This window comes from Cannabis sativa, chromosome 1 (assembly GCF_029168945.1).
Source record: "Cannabis sativa cultivar Pink pepper isolate KNU-18-1 chromosome 1, ASM2916894v1, whole genome shotgun sequence".
NCBI classification, from domain to species: Eukaryota; Viridiplantae; Streptophyta; class Magnoliopsida; order Rosales; family Cannabaceae; genus Cannabis; species Cannabis sativa.
In genome coordinates, this window is record NC_083601.1 from 23320166 (window position 1) to 23342398 (window position 22233).

At 30.6% G+C, this 22233-nt stretch overlaps 1 protein-coding gene across 1 annotated transcript; it reads right to left on the reverse strand.

Annotated features, from left to right (window-relative positions):
- Nucleotides 1-1821: 1821 nt before the first annotated feature.
- On the reverse strand, nt 1822-4510 carry LOC115703566 (B3 domain-containing protein Os03g0120900). The gene is made up of 3 exons (XM_030630793.2): nt 3890-4510; nt 3568-3719; nt 1822-3393 (listed from the first exon to the last, which is right to left on the reverse strand). Exon 3 carries the CDS (start codon nt 3277-3279, stop codon nt 1906-1908), a length of 1374 nt encoding a protein of 457 aa, XP_030486653.2. The 5' UTR covers nt 3280-3393; nt 3568-3719; nt 3890-4510; the 3' UTR covers nt 1822-1905.
- Between the last annotated feature and the right edge of the window lie 17723 nt (nt 4511-22233).

Genomic DNA, 22233 nt, shown 5'->3' on the forward strand with positions numbered 1-22233 from the left:
TGTGCCTAATAGCAATGCTCATATACACCCATATGTAAAATGCAGATCATAATCATGAAGACCCCAAATATTTTTCTGTTACTAACTATTGAAGCATTATATGTACTGTTTAATAAGTACTGAAGAAAGGAATGAATTAGCTTATTATGCCAAATTTTGAACATAAAATTTAATTTTGCTTCACAGAAAAATGATATATCTTATACTGTAGTAGTGTGATTGGACACAGTGCCCTTTCCATATACATAAATAAAGTAATATACGATGATTAAATATCTATATACAATTTGTAGGTATATTAATATACACACATTCAATTGCATAAAATATACATAAATCTAAAACCATAGTGCAGTACTATAAGATATTAAATAGTATTCAGAGAAAAAAAAAAGAAAAGAAAAGAAAAGAAAGAGGGATGTAATTGTAAAAGGGGTGGCAAAAATATAGCTTAATAAAAACAGCCAAGCCTAGCAGTGATCAGTAAGAATTATACAGAGAAGAGATAATCAATATAGAGTAGTATATAATGCTTTAATAATTATTAGCTTGCAAACTTATAAGAATCAGATCAGATTAGGCATATATTGAACAACATTCAATAATCATTAAAATATAATAATGCGAATTCCCAGTACATATAATAGTGTGTGATACTTTTCATACATACCCCTAGTGATCTAAGAACTTGAGACTATACTTACTGATCATTTTGGGACCATTTTGCTTTAATCAATATGACTCTTTTAGCGTGAGCATTAATCCTGATAAGGTGCAAGCTGGCTGCTATATATATATATATACACATTATCTATATCTAATATATATAAATATAAAACACATGAATTACACTAAGGTAAAAACAAAACAAAGGTAATAAGCACTTGATGATATATATATTTAATAAATACTATACATTATTAATTAGTGTAGAGATCTAAGTAAAGCTAGGCACATGTATGTTTGTAAGATCTTTTTACATAACCGCACACTGAAAGTTTCTCTCTGATGAGCTAGCTTTATACCTGCAAAGCGTGCCTAACTAATGAGCCGCAGCAGCCAGTAGTAATTACAATCACACAGCATTAAAGGGCAAGCAACAGTACTAATAGAACAATTATAAACAAACAAAGAATTAACTTTTTCAATCTGACTCCAATAATCTACATGCCCAGACTTGTTTCTTTCTTACACATACAATTTAATTTATACATAAATTAATGTACGTATATACATGATAATAGGATGATGAAAATATTCAACACACACACATAGAAAATATATTAAAAAAAAGAAACGAATAAAAGCTGAAAGAATGATGGATACATATATATAAATATATACTAAACAGTTAACATACATATTGATGACATTTAGATTTAGATACCTCTGCAGAACTTATACACAATTGTAAAAGTAATATTCTGTTTCAATATTGGGATTGACTTTTACAGTACTATTTCATATTATATATATATATCATATGAATAGTGTAAAAATGATCATGTATATAATTGAGTTATATATACAGCCCCAACTGATCTTAGCTGGATATCTAGAGGGAATTTCTACTCAATTTTATAATCTTCAACCAGCTTCTATAGATATTTTATATGTATACAATACATCCTATGATAAATAGTGTAAAATCAAATGACAATTAATCAAATAATAATTAGGATATATACACTACATTATACATATATAGCAGTAATATATTAATAAAGCCGCCGTGTGCTCTTAACTCGTAATAAAATTACTATATATTATATGTATAAACATATTTATAGGACACAAAATGGAAATTGATATTGCAAGAAGTGAAAAAAAAAGTACTGTAATTCAATATTCATATTCATGGGAGCAGTAGTACGTATATAGCATTAATTAATTCTTACGAGCTAATTAATTAGGGTCCAAATCAAAAGACAAGGAAGAAGATTTTCCCTTCCGTGAAATAAACTCTGGTGGAATTTTTATTGGCATTTGGGAATGATGATGATTTGGTAGCCTTACTTGTTGGTGTTCGTGATGATGATCATCAAGAGAGTACTGAACCAAATTAGACGAAGCTGCAGCAGCTGGAACCTGATCATGATCATGATCATGATTATTATTATTATGATTGGAAATTACTGATGAAGAAGAAGCCATTGTTACACCCGCCAAAGACTCTTCCACTTCCTCCACCTCCACCTCCACCTCCGGACTATACTCCATGTTCACACCGAAAAGCCTCAGCCGTTTCGACGAAGCAGAAGGCGGAGAGCTTAATTTCCCATGGCCTGCGTAGTAGCCGCCAATCACAGCTGTCGGCGTTGATTCAAACACCCCGGGATCAATGTGATGATGATTATTATTATTATTATTATTGTTGTTGTTATTATTATCACTAATAATTCCACTCGCCGGCCTATTAATGATCCCTGTAGCAGCAGTACTAGAAGTGTGATAGTACTGGTTGTTGTGTTGTTGATGATGAAGATGAAGATTATTATTATAATAAGGATATTGAATACTACTATTATTGTAATTATACCGCAAATTTTCATGGTGTAGTGGTGGCATGGACATGGAAATTCCGGAAGGAAGCGAGTAGAAAGGCCCTTCACCACCGCGCCGGCCGCTAAATCCTCCTCCTCCTCCTCCACCTCCCCACTGATACTGATGATGATTTTCAGTTGAGAATTGTACTAGAGGTGTAATTAAGGATCCCGGATTGGTCGATTGCTGCAGCGCATGATGATGATATTGATGATGATGATACTGTTGATGTTGATGGTGGCCGAGAGGATGATGATGGTGGTGGTGGTGATGAGGTCTTCGCCTCCAATCAATATACAAACGAGCTTTAGCAGACTCATCACCAACACCTCGTTCAAACGACACAATGTCACCAGCATCAAGCTTCTTCTCCTTAACGAAACGACTCCAACCTTTAGTCATAACATAACTCTGGCTACTGTTCCAGTAAGAGTACCTAAACCTCCAGGACTTGCCGTTTCGATCCTCGAAATTGAGGAGCAATCCCTTGCTGCTGTCTTCTGTGGTAGATGAATTATCTAAAGGGAAGTACTTCTCGGCGTGTTGTTTAGGAATCACCAACCGATTTAGCTTCCCAACATCGCTAGGCGTAACCACTTTGTCAAACATGTGCTCTCGTTGATGATGATGATCCGTACCACTACTACTACTGCATGACCAAACCCCATGAGTACCGCTTGTACTGCTGTTATTGCTGTTTTCTTCGTAATTGGCTCTCAGTGATAAATCAGCCATATGGGGTTGTTTGGTTTAATTAATAATTCGTGGCGAGATCGATCGTTGATGATATTTGATAATGATCAGCTGAAGAATTATCTATTGCTGCTGTTGTTGCTGACCATTTCGGTTCTGATGAGTATAAAACGACAGTTGTAGTAGTGCTAGTACGATTATTAATACTGCTATTGCTTGTAGTAGATAACTCAGAATATAAGAAAGGAGAAGGAAGCACAAAACGACAAAGGGAATTGAGTCGTTTTTTAGTTATTAATTTCTTCTTATTATTATTATTATTATTATTACCTCGTTCAGTATATAGTTCTTGATTGTTCTTCGTCTTCTTCTGCTTTGTAATCTGATAATTGATCTTCTTGCAAAAACTAATCCATCAATTATAAACCATGCTTAGCTAACTTCGGCCATTTCACACTCCTCATCAACAAAACCCTTATTAACTTTGGAACACACACAATAAAGAAAAAAAAAATTAAATTCAAGAAATGAAAAAGAATAGATAAGAAAAGAGGGAAATAATAATATAGCTGCTAGTAGATACATATTTTAGTTTGAATATTAACAAAATTGAATAACATTTGGATTATTATTACTTATTAACAACCATCACCTGAAATTTCATGATATATTTTGACTGATGATCAGATCTATGCGGCCCAGAAATGGCAAGAGGGTTATAAAGTATGGTCGGTGCCTTCTTCTTTGACCACAAAGCAAGCAGAAAATTCTGAAAAAACCCTAGCGAAAAAGGAACTGTAATATAGCTATAATAAGCAGCTGTATGACTAAGACAAAATGGTTTGATAGTGTATTTTGCTTCCAATTAAGTTGTCTATCAATTGTTGTTGGTGTTGGTATTATTGACCAAATTAACTCAGCATATTCCCAAAGGAGAATATCAATATCAGAGAGAGAGAGAGAGAGAGAGAGAAAGACTTATAATTGTGTGTGGTATATCTATTCATATAATAAACTTTACTTTACTAATTGACTCATTGGAAGCTTCTTAGTTACTTTCAACTATCAAAACTAGCTAAAATAGAGTAGAAACTGAAGAAGAAGAAGATGATGAAGAAGAAGAAGAAGAAGAGAAGAAGCATTTTTCTTTCTTTCTTAATTTCATTGTTTTCTTTCCCCTTTATTTTTTTTTTCTCTCTCTCACTTCAGTATAAAAGTAATAAGACTTTTTTTTTTTTTTGGAAGGTAAGTTGTGTGTGAGAGAGAGAGTTTATACGTAGGGGCCCATAATGAACGAGATGTGGTTTTGATCATGTGAGTCTCTCGTCCTTTTCATATTATCATTATTAGTTTTTTAATGACCTTTAATCTGTACTACACCCTATTCAAATAACTAAAACCCAAATATATTAGCACCATTTTTTTTGGTTTTGTTTTTAGTATTAATAAAGATAAGTAACATGTAATTTTGCTGAATTAATTTCTAGCCTTTTGCTTTTATATGTACTGCTGCCCAATGTTTTCGGTTTGCAACCAAAGAAATATTGATTTTTTTTTTATTGGAAAAAATACTCAATGTTTTTAAAAATTTAGTTTTGTTTTTTTATTTCGTGCTACAATTCTGTTTGTGAGTTTGTGTGTATACTTGTAAGGACATGATTAATAGCCATTATAATAAATATGTATTAATCGATCGTGTCCTTATACATGTACAAACAAACTTATAAATGCAAAATATTAGCACAAAATTGAGTGTAATTGGGCAGAATTACACTATTAGTAACATTGGGTAGTTTTATTACTAAAAAATTAATGGTCTCTCAATTACAATCCAAAAATATTAAGTATTATTTCAAAATTGTTAAAAAGTATTACTGGTGCTAAAACTTTTTTTTAGTGTCATATAGTTATAATTATAATTAAGTATAGCAAATATCATATAACTTAAAAAAAAATAATATTTAAAAAATATCGCTAAATAATTATAAGTCGGTTCCATTTATAGAAGTACTACACATCACAAATATCTAATAATAATACTCTAAGTATTTATATAGCAAATTTTATTTTTATATATTAATTATTAATTGAATGGAAATGTAATAAAAAATAATAATAAGAATGTTGAAGTTAATAGTGTTTATTATTAATAAGATTTTATTATTAATAAGATTTATGATTAGAGAAAGGGGTAGGGAGGGGGCAGAGCTAGTTAGGTTTGGAGTTTTTGACTTTTGGGATCATTGATGATATATGCTGGTCCTGCTGCCAGTGTGAAAAAGGCACCACCTCCTCCTATTCGAGCACACCGACCTTGTTTGTAGGCGCCTCATAATTCTGATTCTCTTTCTCTCTTTTTCTTTTTCTTCTTAACCAAAAATATTCTAATTAATTGGTCTGTAAAAAAAGATAAGTACTATATATATTTATACACATATATATATCATGTGATGTGATGCTCCAAAAATTACAATTTTTATCCATTTATATATATACTTTCATTTTCATATATGTGCAGTGTTGTGTGTGGTTTCAATTAATTAATAAATACAATATTTTTAGTTACCTCATTATTCATATATGAAAAGGCCATAAATTTTGTTTTAATTAGAAATTGTACAAATGATCATTTTATATATAGTTATTGTTCGTCACATGCAAATGCAATGTTACCTTAGTATATGTATTGGCATTAATTGGTATCTTAACTAATTAAATGAAAAATTCTTTTTCTTTTTCTTTTTTTCCTATTTCTCTTTATTAATTTCTGTAATTAATTACCAACCTTGGATAATGCAAATTGGTTACTGTGGTCCAATTATCATCTACTTCCCCTTTAAGAAGAAAATGGTTGGAGAGAATAATAACTTTCAAAAGCAACATTACTATATACTATATACTATATATACGTGAATCGATTTGGTCGGGTTATAGTATATTTTTATTAACGCAATATAAATATCAAGTTGCAAATATTTAATTATAAACTACCCAATTAAAAATTAAAAAAAAATTCAACCCGTCTAATGATTTCGTCAGTTTAGTCAGGTTAACCCGTCTAAATCGTTTTTCATTTTTTTTTTATAATTATTAATGTTAGTTTTTAGTATTCAAATAATTAGATTTAAAAAAATAAAAATATATTATTTATATTTCAAGTTAAAAAATACTATAGGTTAAATTAATTTTAAAAATATTAATATAAGATAAATATAACTGAATAAACATAAAATAATAATAAAATAATATAGTATAAATTTTAAACTTCAACTACAATATCTAAATATAATAAAAATTATTAACTATATAAAGTCTAAGTTTTAAGTTCAACACTAAAATGTCTAAACTTTAAATACAAAATAGTTTAACTAATAAATATAAGGGGGCTTATTCATTTTTATACTTAAAAACAGTTTTTTTTGCATTTTTACAGAATTCTACATAGAAACCCTACTGCAACTAGCGCTCCAACTTAAATTGCAACAAAAAATCGTACAAAAACCCCTATTGCAACTAGTGCTGCAACCACTTTAGAAACCCAAACTGTAAATTTGAAAAAAAAAAAGTTAAAGAAATAGTATATGGAGTAATTCCCCTAAATATAATTTATGTAATATCTTATATATTATATATATACTTTTATTAAAAAAAAATATATAAATCGGTTTAATTCGGTTTATTCGGGTTAATTGGGCGGTTTAGAATTTTATAATAAACCACCCAATATATTCATTGGGCGGTTTGGATTTTCATTGTATTATTTCAGATTGTATTTTTTGTCGGTTTATTCGGTTTGATTTTGGCAGTTTATTCAGACTGGACGCTTTGTAAATTTTATTGAACACCCCTAGAATAGAGGGTTGATCAAATCCCAAATTATGAATTAATGTAATATGTATAGACATTTTAATAAAAAAAAAATATCTATTAATTAATGTATACAGAAATATCTCTTGTATAAGATGATCTATACATAACCATTCCATATACACTTAATTTGGTTATAATAAAAAAGGATAATGATTAGTTAGTCTATATTTATATATATATATATATTTATATATAGATATATATATATATTAAAAGTTAGCTTAATTGTGGTCCTTGTGAAAATTTAGTACTCTGATTATATATTTAGTGTACATCCATGTAAGTGTATAATACTCTACAATTAATAGGTCCCTCATAAATTAATTAATGATGCATATCTACACACCTAATTAATAATATAATGATCAGAGAGTGGGTATATACACACAACGAAATTAATAGTATATATATACAATTATTACACTAGAAATACAAAACCATAAAAAGAATATAAAAAAAGGTTATATATTATACTTTGTCATAAGATTTGATAAATCTAGTTAATAATAATGTAAAACTTATTTATTCTTCCATTATCCACATGCAATTTATCAAAAGACACAAAGAGGTAGCAGCTAGCTCTTGCGATCTTGGGAATTGCAATTGTCATATTATATAGAATAAGTACCCCACACCATATATTGTCATCTTCGTACTCGCGTCATCTATGTGATATCAACTGCATACCTTTGTCTTTTATATGTATAAATTTATTTATTAATTATAAGATACTGTATAAACTTGTATATGTACATAAGGAGAAGTACTTAATGTTTTCATAATAATATTGACTATATACATATACAATATATCGCCGTATATATGTACGTAGTACTATATACTCCGCTTATATTTATTAATTAGTAACCTAAATATGCATCAGACAGGAGAAATAGAAAGAGTGAAATTGTTTCTTACTAAGTAGAACATGTTAGGCCATTTCAGGGAATTAATTAAGATAGATAAGCATTAATTATTTTATGTAGCAACATATTAGGTGTACGAATCCTTTTAATATTTATATAATATTAAAAAATCAAGATTAAGAGATGAGACATCTTATATCATATGTTTATGTTTTAACTGATCATTTTATATTACTTTTCTAACTAATTTAATTAAATTTGATGTATAAGTATAACAGACTTAACAGTGATATTAATTACACGCATACGTCGATATCAGTTCATTGATCCCTAGACTACATGCATTTCCACTCTGCAGGCAATAGTAATATATATATATTTATATATGTGTTATGCATAGACAATATGATTGTTAGTCTCTGCAAATTATATATAGGGGACATTTCTTAACTTTTTAAGACCAATCTCTCTATATTCTAGTCTCTGAACATGCATATAATATAATATATAATACATAAATATATATATATGTATATAGCTTCAGTTCCGTACCAGTTCTAGTTTGTTATCTTATGTGATTTTTTAGTATACCTTTGTGTATTCATAGTTGTATACTAAACAGCCAGCTAGCTAGGGAGGTCATATTCACATCTTAATGATTCATATATATCATAATATATATTCAACTATCTTGATCATATAAATATATTTTAATTATATTTATAAATATGAGTTATCAATTGGGGACCTCTAGTTCTATATATCCTTTTCTCTCGTCATTGTCTTTGATCTATATCATTTATTTTATGTATTCAGATATTGAGGGCAACCATCACTCGTGCCAATCCCCAATTTATATTTAATTAAATTTTCTAATAAAAAGATATATATATATATATATATGTAGTACTTTATTATTTATTAATTATGAATATGTAGACGATGAATATGTAGACGACAGAATATAAATGGGGTAATTGAGAGAGGGCTCTAGCTATAGGTCTAGCTAGAGAAGTAGGGTTTAGGACCACAAACCTAGAGAGATGAGTACAAAGAAAGAGAAAGAGAGAAGAGGCAACCAAACCAGTTTCACCAGAAAGAGGCATATACATATATATAGACATATATGAAGCAAAAGAGAGAGACTTTGGTCCAGTTGGAGGTTTCCTTCTTCTTTGATCATCATCATTATCATCATCATCATAAGTCCTGTGTGTTGGGCTTTTTGTCCCCATATATATATATGTGGATATTCATCTCTCTTTCTCTCTCTAGATCTCGTTCTCTCTCTGACCATACCATGCTCCATAATAAAATCGTTTGTATATATAGTACTCCTCTCAAGTGTCATCAATTTCCCAGCAACTCCCCACCTGTATATAAATATAGAGATCTGAGTTTTTCCTTATTATCTTTCGTATTAGTTTAGTTATATTTTGTTGGTTTGGTTGCTCTAACAGGCATGTCCAATAAATAGTAAATTCTTAATTACGGTTTATATTTATATATATATTTATATGGGTGACTATTCAATGGTTACATTTTTATTGTAACCATATGGTTACATTTTTCTTTGACCTGTAATAGCAGGTTACTAATAGTTAGACTTTCCTTTTTTAAAATTAATTAATTAAATAGTAGACATTCCTTTTTTAGAATTAATTAATTATAATTAACTATTTTCTTAAAATAATTAATTAAATATTCAACAAGACCTCTTTTAGCAATTAATATTTATATTTAAATCCTTACTTGAATTATTTTAATAATTAAGCCCTTTAATTATAATATTTACAATAAAATTTATTTTTTTTACAAAAATTAAACTTCTTTTGACACAAATTACAATGCTCTTCTTATAATAAATTTTCAAATAATTAGTTATTTTTAAATGATATTTAATTATTTTGTTACAATTATATGAACTAAGTATGAGGCCTCAAGCTAATCAATCGATAACAAGTGCAGCTATTTTTTTTCTAAAAAATCCTTCAACTTATTTTATTTTTTACTTTTTAAATATTTAAATAAGAAAATAAATAATTAAGTGAAATAATTTAAAATTAAAATTACAAGTATAATAAAATTTAAATTATGAAATTATATGTGTATAAGTTTAAATTATAAAAAGTTTTGTTATAAAATTTTAAATAATTTAAGTATAAAAAAATAAATTGCTAAAAGATCCTTATATAGTAATAAATTGCAAAAAATTAATTAATAATTATAATTAATTTAATTCTAAAATATAATTAATCTTAATTAAAGTTTTATAAGGAAATAAATGATTAGGTTACTTTCAGGTTACAGGTTATTTATTATTTATTTTTATTTAATTTTCAAATTAATCACAACCATTCAATAGTAATCCAATGGCTTAAAAAAATGTAACCATGATGGTTACAATAAAAATGTAACCATTGAAACCTCTTCCATATTTATATATATAAAAGAAGACATATGCATGTGGCCTAACTAAGTATTTTTTGTTTTTTTGAAAGGGAGAGAGAAATGGCCTAAGAATTTCTATTGGATTTTAAATGAATTATCGGTGTGTACCTTTTCTCCTTTGGGTATAAATAATTAAATATGATTTTTTTGATATAAAATTCGTAGCCTATTTTTATTTTTATTTTTGACGTGGTGAACAGAGTTACACAAAATTAACAAAACGGTAGTAGAACTTCCTCGAATCAGGATAGCTCATCGTCTAATTGGACATGTTTTGCTAACCATGAGCTGTAGAATTCTAATTGCAAGCCACATAGAACAAAAGTGTCCCTGGAAATTTAGACAATAAAGATATAACATCTTCAAACAACACTCTATCACATTGAAAAAACACCTTCCCATTATTAAAAGTTGTCGCCAGAGCTAACAAAACTGAAAAAATATCGCAACACCAAACTAAAAATACAATTATATTAAAATGACCATTTTCAAAATAAAATTTAAATACAAACTTAAAGTTTAACACCCAATCTATATCAATAGCTCGGCATTACTAAAAACCTAAAAAACCAACATAATTTTTAAGAATAACTAGCAAAAGGTATTACCCTTTGGTTAGTAACAACAAACTAACACCCTAATTTAAAAATGTTGAAAATAAATATTAAACACATTATATTTAAAATTAAATTTATCAATAAATTCTCTATAAGTGTAGGCTCTCCACAAAATAACTTACAAGATAATAAAAATAAAACTCTATTACCACATAATATAATGAAAACAACTAAATAATGTAAAATGAAGATGGTAAAAAAAATCCATTTTAAATATAAGGACTTAAAAAGACTTAAATATTTATCTATTAAAAGTGAAAAATCGTTGAAGTAAAAATTATGAGCACAAAATGGATCAATTCTCTTGCTCATTGACCATAATATAAAATTAGCCTAAACAAATAGGAACAAGCCATAATAAATGTCACAAAAGCCAAACAAGGTACATAAATTGTAAAAGACATCAAATCTATCAAAAATAGTTCAAAAACTTGTGTGGTCTTATATATAGTTAAAACTTCTTTAATACACCATAAAATTAAAACTTAGATAACAATGACATAACCAAAAAACTTCACATCATGCTTTGACATCCATAAATATACAAACTATATCTTTTAGTATAATAAAATATCAATGATCAACTTCAGCTTCAAATTCAGAATAACACTCAAGCGGTGGAGGTTTTGAATGAAGAGAAGGAGATAAAGGCTACCTTGAATTTTTGTTGTAAAATGATGGAAAACTACCAGAGGCAAAAAATCAAGATCATTTGGTTGCAGTTTAGGGATAAAAATACAACTTATTTTTATGCTAGTATTTAAAAACACAAGGAAATGGGATTTTTTGGAAGAGCTTCTGAAGTTTGACCTCTTTTTTGTCAGATTCATTAATTGGATCATGACGTGCTTAAGGGGGTCTACTTACTCTTTAGTCTTAGATGGTCGTGTGTAGGGGAAATTTTCAAGGAAAAAGGGTTAAGGCAAGGAGATCCCATCTCTCCTTTGCTATTTGTGTTGGTGATAGAATATCTTACTCGGTTACTACTCTTTGCTGCTCTTAATTCAGATTTCAGGCATCATTCAATGTGTAAATCTTTAAAGATAATCAGTCTATGCTTCACTGATGATCTAGTTCTGTTTTATAAAGGGACGAAAAAATATGTTCATATAATCCAAGAAGTTTTTACTACCTTTAGTAGTTGTTCAGGTCTTCATGCTAACCTAAACTCATATTTATTTTGGTGGGGTTGATGATACAATTAATCTGGCCATTCTGCATCTAGTTCCTTTTGAAGAGGGTCATTTCCCTATCTTGGTGTGACAATGTCACCAACAAAAATGGAAGGCAGTTAATTGTAATTATTTTCTTAAGAAAATTCAATTGAAACTACATAGTTGGGCAAGTCGGCACCACTCTTTTGCAGGAAGTGCAATTGATTCATTCAGTTTTATTGGATATTTGTTACTATTAGATGAGTATCTTTATGCTACCGCAAAAAGTTGTCAAGGATGTTGATAAACTCTGTAGGAACTTTTTGTGGGGTGCGAGGTAATTCCAGTAAGTTGCACTGAGCCTCGTGGGACCTTGTCTGCAACCCTAAGAATTATGGAGGGTTGGGTTTCCAGAATGGAGCTAAATAGAACAAAGCTTCAATTGCTCGATATATTTGAGATCTTTCAACAAAGCAAGATGTTCTTTCGGTTAAATGGGTCAATGCAATCTACTTAAAATAACAAGATTTTTGGGTGGGTGATAAGAAAAGGGATGTGAGTTGGTATTAGCGCAAACTACTCAACCTTAGGAATATTTTCACACGGGACACAATCCTAGATGTTGGTAAGGGGGAAATTTTCGAGTTAGTAAACTTTACAACTCCTTTCTTGCTCCTTTTGCTAAAGTTGATAATTGTAAAATGATTTGGCAAAACATAGATTTATCCTTTGGCAAGTCTCTCATAATAACTTGTTGACAAGAGATCACTTGTTGACAAGAGGTATAACTATTTCCTCTACTCTTTGCCCAATGAGTGATGTTGGTGACGATTGCCATACTCATCTTTTCTTTGAGTGCCCATGCATTTTCCAAGTAACTTCTGTAGGTAATTAAGTCTTGACTTAGTAATGCTATTTGGCCAGAGTCTTACCTAGATTTGCTGGTGTGGTTAAATACTTGTTAGGTTATTTTTAATACTAATTTTAGATTAAGTTTAATATATTTTTAATTTAGTTCTACTCTTGTTTGAAGTTATTTTACGCTTTTTATCTTTATTTTTGTAGATTTAAAATAGAAGAAGATTTAAAAAAATCAAAGGAATAAAATGGAAAAAAAATAAAAAAATCTCACAAAAAGATGATATATAAAATAGAGAAAATTGTGCAAGAAAATAAAACTAAAACTTCATGCCTAAATTCAACTATGTTCTGGTTAGATTTTGGAAAAATTCAAAACATAAAAGTTCTAGATCTCTCTTTTATCTTTCCGGAACATTTTGAATCGTCTAATTCTGAGCAATATTGAGAGAGTTATGGCCAAAATACTATCAGTCAACGCAGTAGAAAACTCGCCTCCTCTTCTAATCCTAAGCAGAATAAGTTTTCTAATTTTAAGCAGAAAAGGTTTTTTTCTTCAGCGATTTTTATTTTATTTTATCCTATTTTGGCTATAAAAGAAGTGGACTTCAATAGTTTTGGGAGCAATTTAAAGGGAAAAAAGAGTATGAATTTATGAAACAGAAGTCAATACTAGTGGAGGTATTCTACAGAGTATTTTCAACATTATTTTATTCTCTATCTACTTCTCTTTCTTAAAGTTAATATATGTGATTTTGCTTCCATAAACATCTGTAGCTAAACACTTTATTAGGGTTAGATGGATATTGTTTGACATTGTTAGTTTTAATATGATTTATTTCCCACTAATTTCTATGTATTTTATTTCATTCAAGCAGAATTACTTACTTTTAATTGTCTGGCCATCAATTAACTGTTTATTGATTTCGAGGGCGAGATCTGAGAAGTGAGTATCGATTATGCTATAGTGAAATAGAACTGAATTTCGATATAGGACGAGAGTATTTGTATGGTTTAGATAGCTTATATGGTTTCTATGTTCAATGGATGTTGCATGTTAAATTTATCACGAGAGTAGAAAGTTTGCATGTGATTGAGATTTATATATCTGAGAAGACTATAAATTACCTTAGTAAACCTGCTATTACATAGAAATTGATAATATGGAGATAATCATATTAGGTCATAATCAATAGACACAATTGAAATCGAAGCCCTAGTTTTTATTAATTGTTAATTTCCTTATTAGTTTAATTGCGTATTCTTTCACTATTTTTATTTTCTAGTTTTAATTCTTTCTTAATTTTTATTCAACCAAAATAGAAGTAAAAGTTTAAGGGAAATTCTACAATACACCTTCTTAAAATAGATATATTGATGCACCCTTATCTGTTTTAACACCCGAAATAATTTTTTAGTCAAATTTTTTCTCATGGTCATGTACGTTATAGTTATTTAAGACATCCTGCAAAATTTTAAGAAATTTGAAAAAGTTTAACACGCCGAAAACTACGTTAAAATAGTGTATTGCACGCGTGACTATTTTATTTTATAGTCGTGTAAAATAGACTGTTTGAACATTATTTTCTATATTGTAAATTATTCGGAAGTTCTTAAAATTTTGTAGGTTATCTTAAATAGTTATAACGTACATGAATATGAAAAAAAAAATTAGACTAAAAAAATTTTCTCGAGGCCGAAACAAGTTAAGGGTGTATCAGTACATCCCTTTTAAGGGGGTGCATTGTAGAATCACCCAAAGTTTAATTTTAACATATATAGCTACAATTTTCGTGGGATCGACTTCACTCTTAGTGAGTTTACTACTTGTCACGATACGTACACTTGCGTGTTGAAATTATCACAACAATACTAAACGTGATCGTAGCCTGCTTAACAAGATTGTTGCGGCTACTTGTGCGACAACAGTTTACTTCATCTAGTAGAATCGAAATACTTGCATTTCTGAGCAAAAAATGTTTAAGATTTTTTATGTGAACAATTTGATTAAAGTAGCGCTTAAAGCGAGATTATTTCTTATTGATAGGAGGAAAATATCTAAAAGAGATCAGTAAATTTTTAATTTTGTTTGTAATATGTAAGTAAGTCGGTCTTTTGTTGTACTGTAATTCTGGTTTGTGTAGCTTTTTTCTGTTTTGATTAATTAAATTTCTCTTTTAATAAAAAAAATATCAATGATACTAATTATGAATGTATTAAAAAAATTAAGTTAAATCCAATAGTAGTAAACTAAGCATATATAAATGATTTTAAAAAATTACACAATAAAAATATTAATAGACGAACTAAAGATTTGTGGTCTTCGATCGACATCTCTTGTTTGTTGATCCAGCGAAGTCGCAACTATTGTACGAAAACTTGTCTCTTTCTTCTTCTCGCCTGTACGACCCAGTTGAGCAACGACGGCGTGGGGTGGACTGGTCGGAGGAGGAGGTAGTGCGGGGTCAGTCGGATGGCCGCTTATTGACGCCTTCAGTAAATTTGGTGACAGTTATATACTACTTTTTCATTATTATTTAATTTTATTTTTATTTGTTAAAGAGGTGGTTAGTGACATTGGTTCTTAATTCTTTTTTAATTATTTTTATTACTTTTAAATAAACTGCAATCAGTTTTTTGAGCAGTTATTTACTTTTAATATTCTTTTAAAGTATTTAACTTTTATTATTATTGTTTTAAAAGTATTATTATCGAATTAACTCAAATAATGAGAGTTATGTTGCTATTTTTATGAGTTGTTTTTTTTTAAATAAATTATTATTTTATTTTATTTTTTGAATGGAAGATTGGCAACTTTATTAACTTAAGGAATCAGCCAATACAATACTTAACAACTCCGAAGGGCAGTTGTTCAAATAAAATAGACGATCTGTCAAGGAACAAGCACTACGCGCAAGGAAATGCGCCGCCTTGTTAGCAGAACGTTTTACAAACTTAACATTAACAAAATTCAAATCACTTAAAAAGTTTCTGCAATCTTCAAGCAGTTGGCCAAAGTATGAAGGCATATGAATACCACTGCTAATCGCCTGAACAGCAACCAGACAGTCAGTCTCCAAGGTAACCTCTTGCCATCCGTTGAACTTGATCCAACTGAGCGCCTCCTTAATGCCAAAGGTCTTAGCAATTTCAGGTGACACTCGGCCTGGACAGCTTTTGGAGATGCCTTCAATTAGTCTTCCTTCCGAGTCTCGAGCAAGAAAGCCAAAGCCAAAACGATTTTCCACTTCAAATATAGAGCCATCAACATTTACCTTAATCATATTTTCCACAGGTTTAGTCCAATGCTCATTCTCCAAAACTTGGTTATTGTAAACAAGTAAAGGATCCATTCTTCTTTGTTGAGCACATAACCATTGATTAAGATTCGATCTTGCTGAAAGGACTACACTCGCAGCTAAACTTATCTTTTGTTTTCACAAAACGTCATTTCTTGCATTCCAAATCTGCCAAGCAACCATCAAAACTTCAGCAGCCACACTGCTATTCGTAGCAGCAGTAACATTAACAAACCAATTCTTGAAATCAGTCACATTGCCTGAAATGCAACTAATAGCTGATCTGTTCCAGCAAGATCTAGCAAAGTTGCAATCAATTAACACATGGGCAATGGTCTCCCTCTCCGAGTTGCAGAATTTGCACAAAAGGGGCACGTTAACATGTTTGGTCTGCAACTGAGTTGTAGTTGGAAGGCAGCCAGAAATGGCTCTCCAACCAAAATGAAGGACCTTGGGAGGTACTTTTATTTGCCAAAACCTTTTCCAGAAATTGTCACTGGTTTGAGCACCACTTTCCTCATCTTGAAGAAGTCTGTAAGAACTTTTAACAGAGTAAAAACCAGCAGCTTCTCTGTTCCAAAACCAGCAATCGGGTGCTTCATGTTGAGAAAGAGGTATGCCTAAAATCAGAGCTTTATCTCTCTCATTAAACAAATCGGATAGCACGTCCACATCCCAACTTCTATGGTTAATTTGCATCAGACTTGCCACGGCTTTCCCTTCCAGACCTGGATGAAAAGAAGTGACATATGGCTGCTGTAAATCAGGTAACCAAGGGTCTGTCAATATATTAGTAATTGAACCAGTGCCAATTCGAATCCTAGCACCTGCCTTGATGATTTCCTTAGTTTCAATAATGCTCTTCCAGATAAAACTTGGGTTGTTCCCAACATTTGCATTGAGAAAATTATCGTTGGGGAAATAACGAGCCTTGTAGATCTTTGTAACCAACGAGGATTGAGCTGTTAAAAGCCTCCACACTTGTTTCCCCAATAAAGCAAGGTTGTAGTTTCTGAAGTCTCTGAATCCTAGTCCTCCAAGACTCTTATGTTTACACATTTTCTTCCAACTAACCCAGCTCACTCCTTGTTTATCCTTAGACGATTGCCACCAAAACTTACTCATAAGACTTTCAAGGCCGTGACAAGTTTCTAAAGGCAAGAGAAAGACGGACATAGCATAGCTAGGAAAGGCTTGTGCTACTGTCTTTAGTAGAATCTCTTTTCCAGCTTTTGAAAGAAAACGACTCTCCCACTGGTTTATTCTCTTCTGCACTTTATTTTTTAGGAAACCCAAGATTACATTTTTGTTCCTACCAACTAGGCAAGGTAGACCAAGATAAGAACTAGACTCATTAGCTTCCTTTATCCCCATAACATTGCATATCAAGCTTCTAACAGTAGGTAAAGTGTTACTGCTGAAAAATAATGAGGATTTGTCAAAGTTGACAGTTTGTCCAGAGGCATTCTCGAAAATTCTCAGCAATTGGATGACATTGGAGGCTTCATTCTCATTAGCTCTACAATAGACATAACTGTCATCAGCAAACAGCATGTGTGAGATAACCGGAGCTCTGTTTGCCACTTTACAACCTCTAATTCTTCTACTAAGCTCAAAATGCTTAATTAACGAGGAGAAACCTTCAGCACAAATCAAAAACAGATATGAAGACAAGGGGTCGCCTTGTCGGATGCCTCTCTTTGGAATAATAGGACCCATCTCTCTACCACTGTTGAGAATGGTATAGCGAACCGAACTCACACATTTCAGAATCAAATGAACCCAATGAGCATCAAATCCCATTTTAAGCATCATGTCTTTAAGAAAGCTCCACTCAACCCTATCATATGCTTTACTGAAATCCAAGCTAACAGCCATGTAACCTTCTTTACCACGTCTCTTCCGCTTTAAATAGTGCATTATTTCATAAGAAATCATGATGTTATCCGTAATAAGTCTTCCGGGAACAAATGCACTTTGATTATCCGAGATCAATTGAGGCAAAACTTCTTTAAGGCGATTAGAGAGAACCTTAGACAATATTTTATATAAGACATTACACAACGAAATTGGTCTAAGATCGCTCATGGAAGTAGGATTTCGCACCTTTGGAATTAAAACCATATGTGTGTCATTCAACCCCTGTGGTAACTCGCCATTTGAGAAAAAATTCCTCACCATTTGAATGGTATCGGGTCCAACAGTGCTCCAGCAACGTTGAAAGAAACCTGGTGTCATTCCGTCGGGGCCTGGCGATTTGTCAGGGTGCATTTGAAATAAGGCTTTACGAACCTCCTCACTTGAAACCGGGGCAACAAGGCTTTCATTTTGAGTGACTGTTACTGTAGCAGGGATATTGTCAATAACTTCAGAAGTATCAACACCACATGAGCAAAATAGATGGTCAAAATAAGAAGTGATAACCTCAGTAAGACCATCATGCCACCCAATCCAATCCCCATTTGAATTTTTAAGTTTGGTGATAGAATTATGCTTTTTCCGAGAAGAAGCATGAGAGTGGAAATACTTACTGTTATGATCGCCATCCCGTAACCAAAGTTGCTTCGACCGCTGCTGCCAAAAAAACTTCTCACTTAGCATATATCTCAAACAGTTCATTTTGAGCTTCTTGAAACTTAGTTATGGAGGCTGCGTCTCGACCCTTCTTCCACAACTTAATTTCCTTCTTACACTGCTGTATTTTACTCTTGAAATTACCAGTGTAACATTGCCCCCAATCCGCAAGAGCTTTACCACACGACTCAATTTTTTCAGTCACAGAAGAAGAATTGCTGAATTCCCAACAGTCGCTAACTATCTGCGTACACAACGGCTCCCTCAGCCAGGCGTTTTCGAATCTGAATCTCTTCTTAGCATAAGTGACATCAGGTTCGTAAGGGGAAAGGAGAATAGGAGAATGGTCGCTGCTGGAAAACTCCAAATTGAATAACTTCGCTGATATAAACTCCAAATTATTATTATTATGGCTAATTTGGATTTTTTTTTCCCGAACTTCGACATGTAACAAATCATGTCCCCTAAATTTTTTTGGCCGTTAAAAATTCCCCCTTAACTATTGAGATTGTTAAATTTAAAGACTTTTGTCTAATTTTAGTAAAAAAATTCTAACATTGATGAAAGTTCAAGGGTCATGATTTCGTACATATTAAAGTTTTAGGGGCATGATTTGATAGATATCAAAGTCTGGGGATCATGATTTATTACATAAACAATCACTGAAACAGTAATTTGAATGAAATTAGACAAAAGTTCTTAAATCTAACAATCTTAATAGTTCAGGGGGAATTTTTAACGGCCAAAAAAGTTCAAGGGGCATGATTTGGTACATGTCAAAGTTCGGGGAGAAAAAAAATACTAATTAGCCTATTGTTGTTGTTGTTGTTGTTGTTGTTGTTGTTGTTGTTGTTGTTGTTGTTGTTGTTGTTCTTTATTCTTTCTTCTTCTTTCTTCTTCTTCTTCTTCTTTGTTGTTGTTGTTGTTGTTAAAGGTGTTAGTTTTTGTTGTATTAGCTTACTATGTTAGTTTTTAAATTTCCATACTAAATTGTATAAACTATTAATTATATATGAGGTAAATTTTATTATGACTATTAGTGGCATTAGTTATTGGAGAATTTTAGTTCTTGGTTATTAATAAGATTGTAAAGTTATTAAGTTATTCAAGTTATTAAATTATTTGAAGTAGTCTCTGTCCAAGATCTAGTGCCGACATCAACTACATTTGATAAGATAAATTTTCTCTTTTTATATAGAAGGAATATTTTTAATAATTTTCAATATGATTATTAATTTGTACTGAAAATATATTGTAAAATTTTCAATAATATTTATTTATTTATTATGATTATTATTATTTTATTTTTTCCTCACTAATGTATATTTTGTTTATTTGTAGTTAAAAAATTTCCTCTTCGAGGGAGTCAATTCTCATGAGCACAAGCTCCTCACCTTCATGCTACTTAGACGATCTCCTCCCGTCTAGAGTTGTTCGTTGCTGGGTTTTTATTTCTTTTATAGTGATTCTAAAGGTGTTATGATTTTTATCCGTTCTTTTTCTACTGGTGTCTTCGAGTGGGCCTGTTGTTAGATCGTTTAGGTTTTTGTTATCTGTCTTTCCGGGTGTATGTTTTCAATATATTATGCGAAATGGTAATATCACAGCATGGTGAGTATAATATGCACTACAGATAAAAAATAAGATTTCGTGGTTGGAAGAAATTCCTCCTTATTTAATAACTAATGTATTGTTTGACACTTAACAATAAAATTAGTTATTATATTAAAAAAAAAGTGACTAAATAAAGCAAGAAATTAAAATTTACATTAAATTTAAAAGAGTAATTTGCGGCATAAATACCTAAGTTTTATACCGAGTAGCAGATAAATACCTAAGTCATATTTTTTGTGGTAAAAATACCTTCCGTTACACTCTTGGAACTTCCGTAGGTACCTCTCCGTTATGTGCCAAGTTAGTGTCTACGTGTCACTCGTTCATTGGTCCATGTCATTAATTTTTTTTTATTATTTAAATGTTTAAAAATGATTTTGAAAATATAAAAAATAAATATAATCAATTTCTTTTTATCATTAATTCTTATACATTTAAAAATTAAATAAAACTTATTTTTTTTAATTAAAAAAATTACAAAATTAAATTAAACATAAACACTTAAAATTAAATTAAATACAAAATTAAATTCCGAACCTAAAAAATCTGAGAACACTAAAATCGCCTTCTTCCTCCTCACCAACAACAGCCCTATTTCACGCTAAAATTACAAAAAAGAACAAAACGCAGAACCTCAAATCGTCTCCTCCCAAAATTGAAAAAAAAAATACACCTAATAAATTTCTCCCACAAAAATCCTCATCTATAATATCTTGAACAAACCCAGAATTAAAAACTCAAACCCAGAAATAGAACAAAGACCACAAATCCAAATGCCCAAATTCAAGCTCAAACCTGTAAACATTAAGGGAGATGTTCGCAGGTCGACGCCGATGAGGGGGTTGTTCGCTGGTCGACGCCGAAATTTGCTAACCCTTTCAACCCCACATGTTTCTAACTTTGATCCCGTGGTCACTCACCGGTAGATCTCGAGTGATGAGAGATTTTGGGTTTTTTAATTTTTTACAATTTGGATACAAAGAGAAAAAGGAAGAAAAAGAGGATGAGATGTGGTGAAATAGGGCTGTTGATGGTGAGGAGGAAGAAGACGATGACGATGGGGGCTGTTCGCAGGTTGACGCTGATGAGGGTGAAGAGTGATGACCCCTGGTTCGCATCCCTTGTTCCCAGAAGATGATGAGGGAGAAGAAACCCTGAATCGCAAGAGAAGGGGGAGAAGAACGAGATTTTAGTTTTGTATGATTTTTAATATTAATTAGATTTTAAGTTTATATGTTTTTTAATTTTGTAATTTTTTTAATTTAAAAAATAAGTTTTATTTTTATTTTTTATACATTTTAAATATATTATTTTAATTTTAAAATGATTTTTAAATAAGTTTTAATGAATTTTAAAATGAAAAATAAAAATTTATGATGTGAACTAATAAAAGGGTGACACATGGACACTTACTTGGAAAAAAACGGAGAAGTACCTACGAAAGTTTCAGAAATGTGATAGAAAGTATTTTTACCACCAAAAATACGATTTAGGTATTTATCTGCTACTTGGGATAAAATTTATGTATTTTTGCCGGAAATTACTCAATTTAAAAATGAAAACTTCTAACTAAATATAAAGTTAATTCTTTAAATAACAAATAAATGGTAAGAATAATTAAAATAATTTAAATAAGTACGTAAAATAAATAATTTCATTTAATAAAAGATTACTACATAAATGAGTATTATAT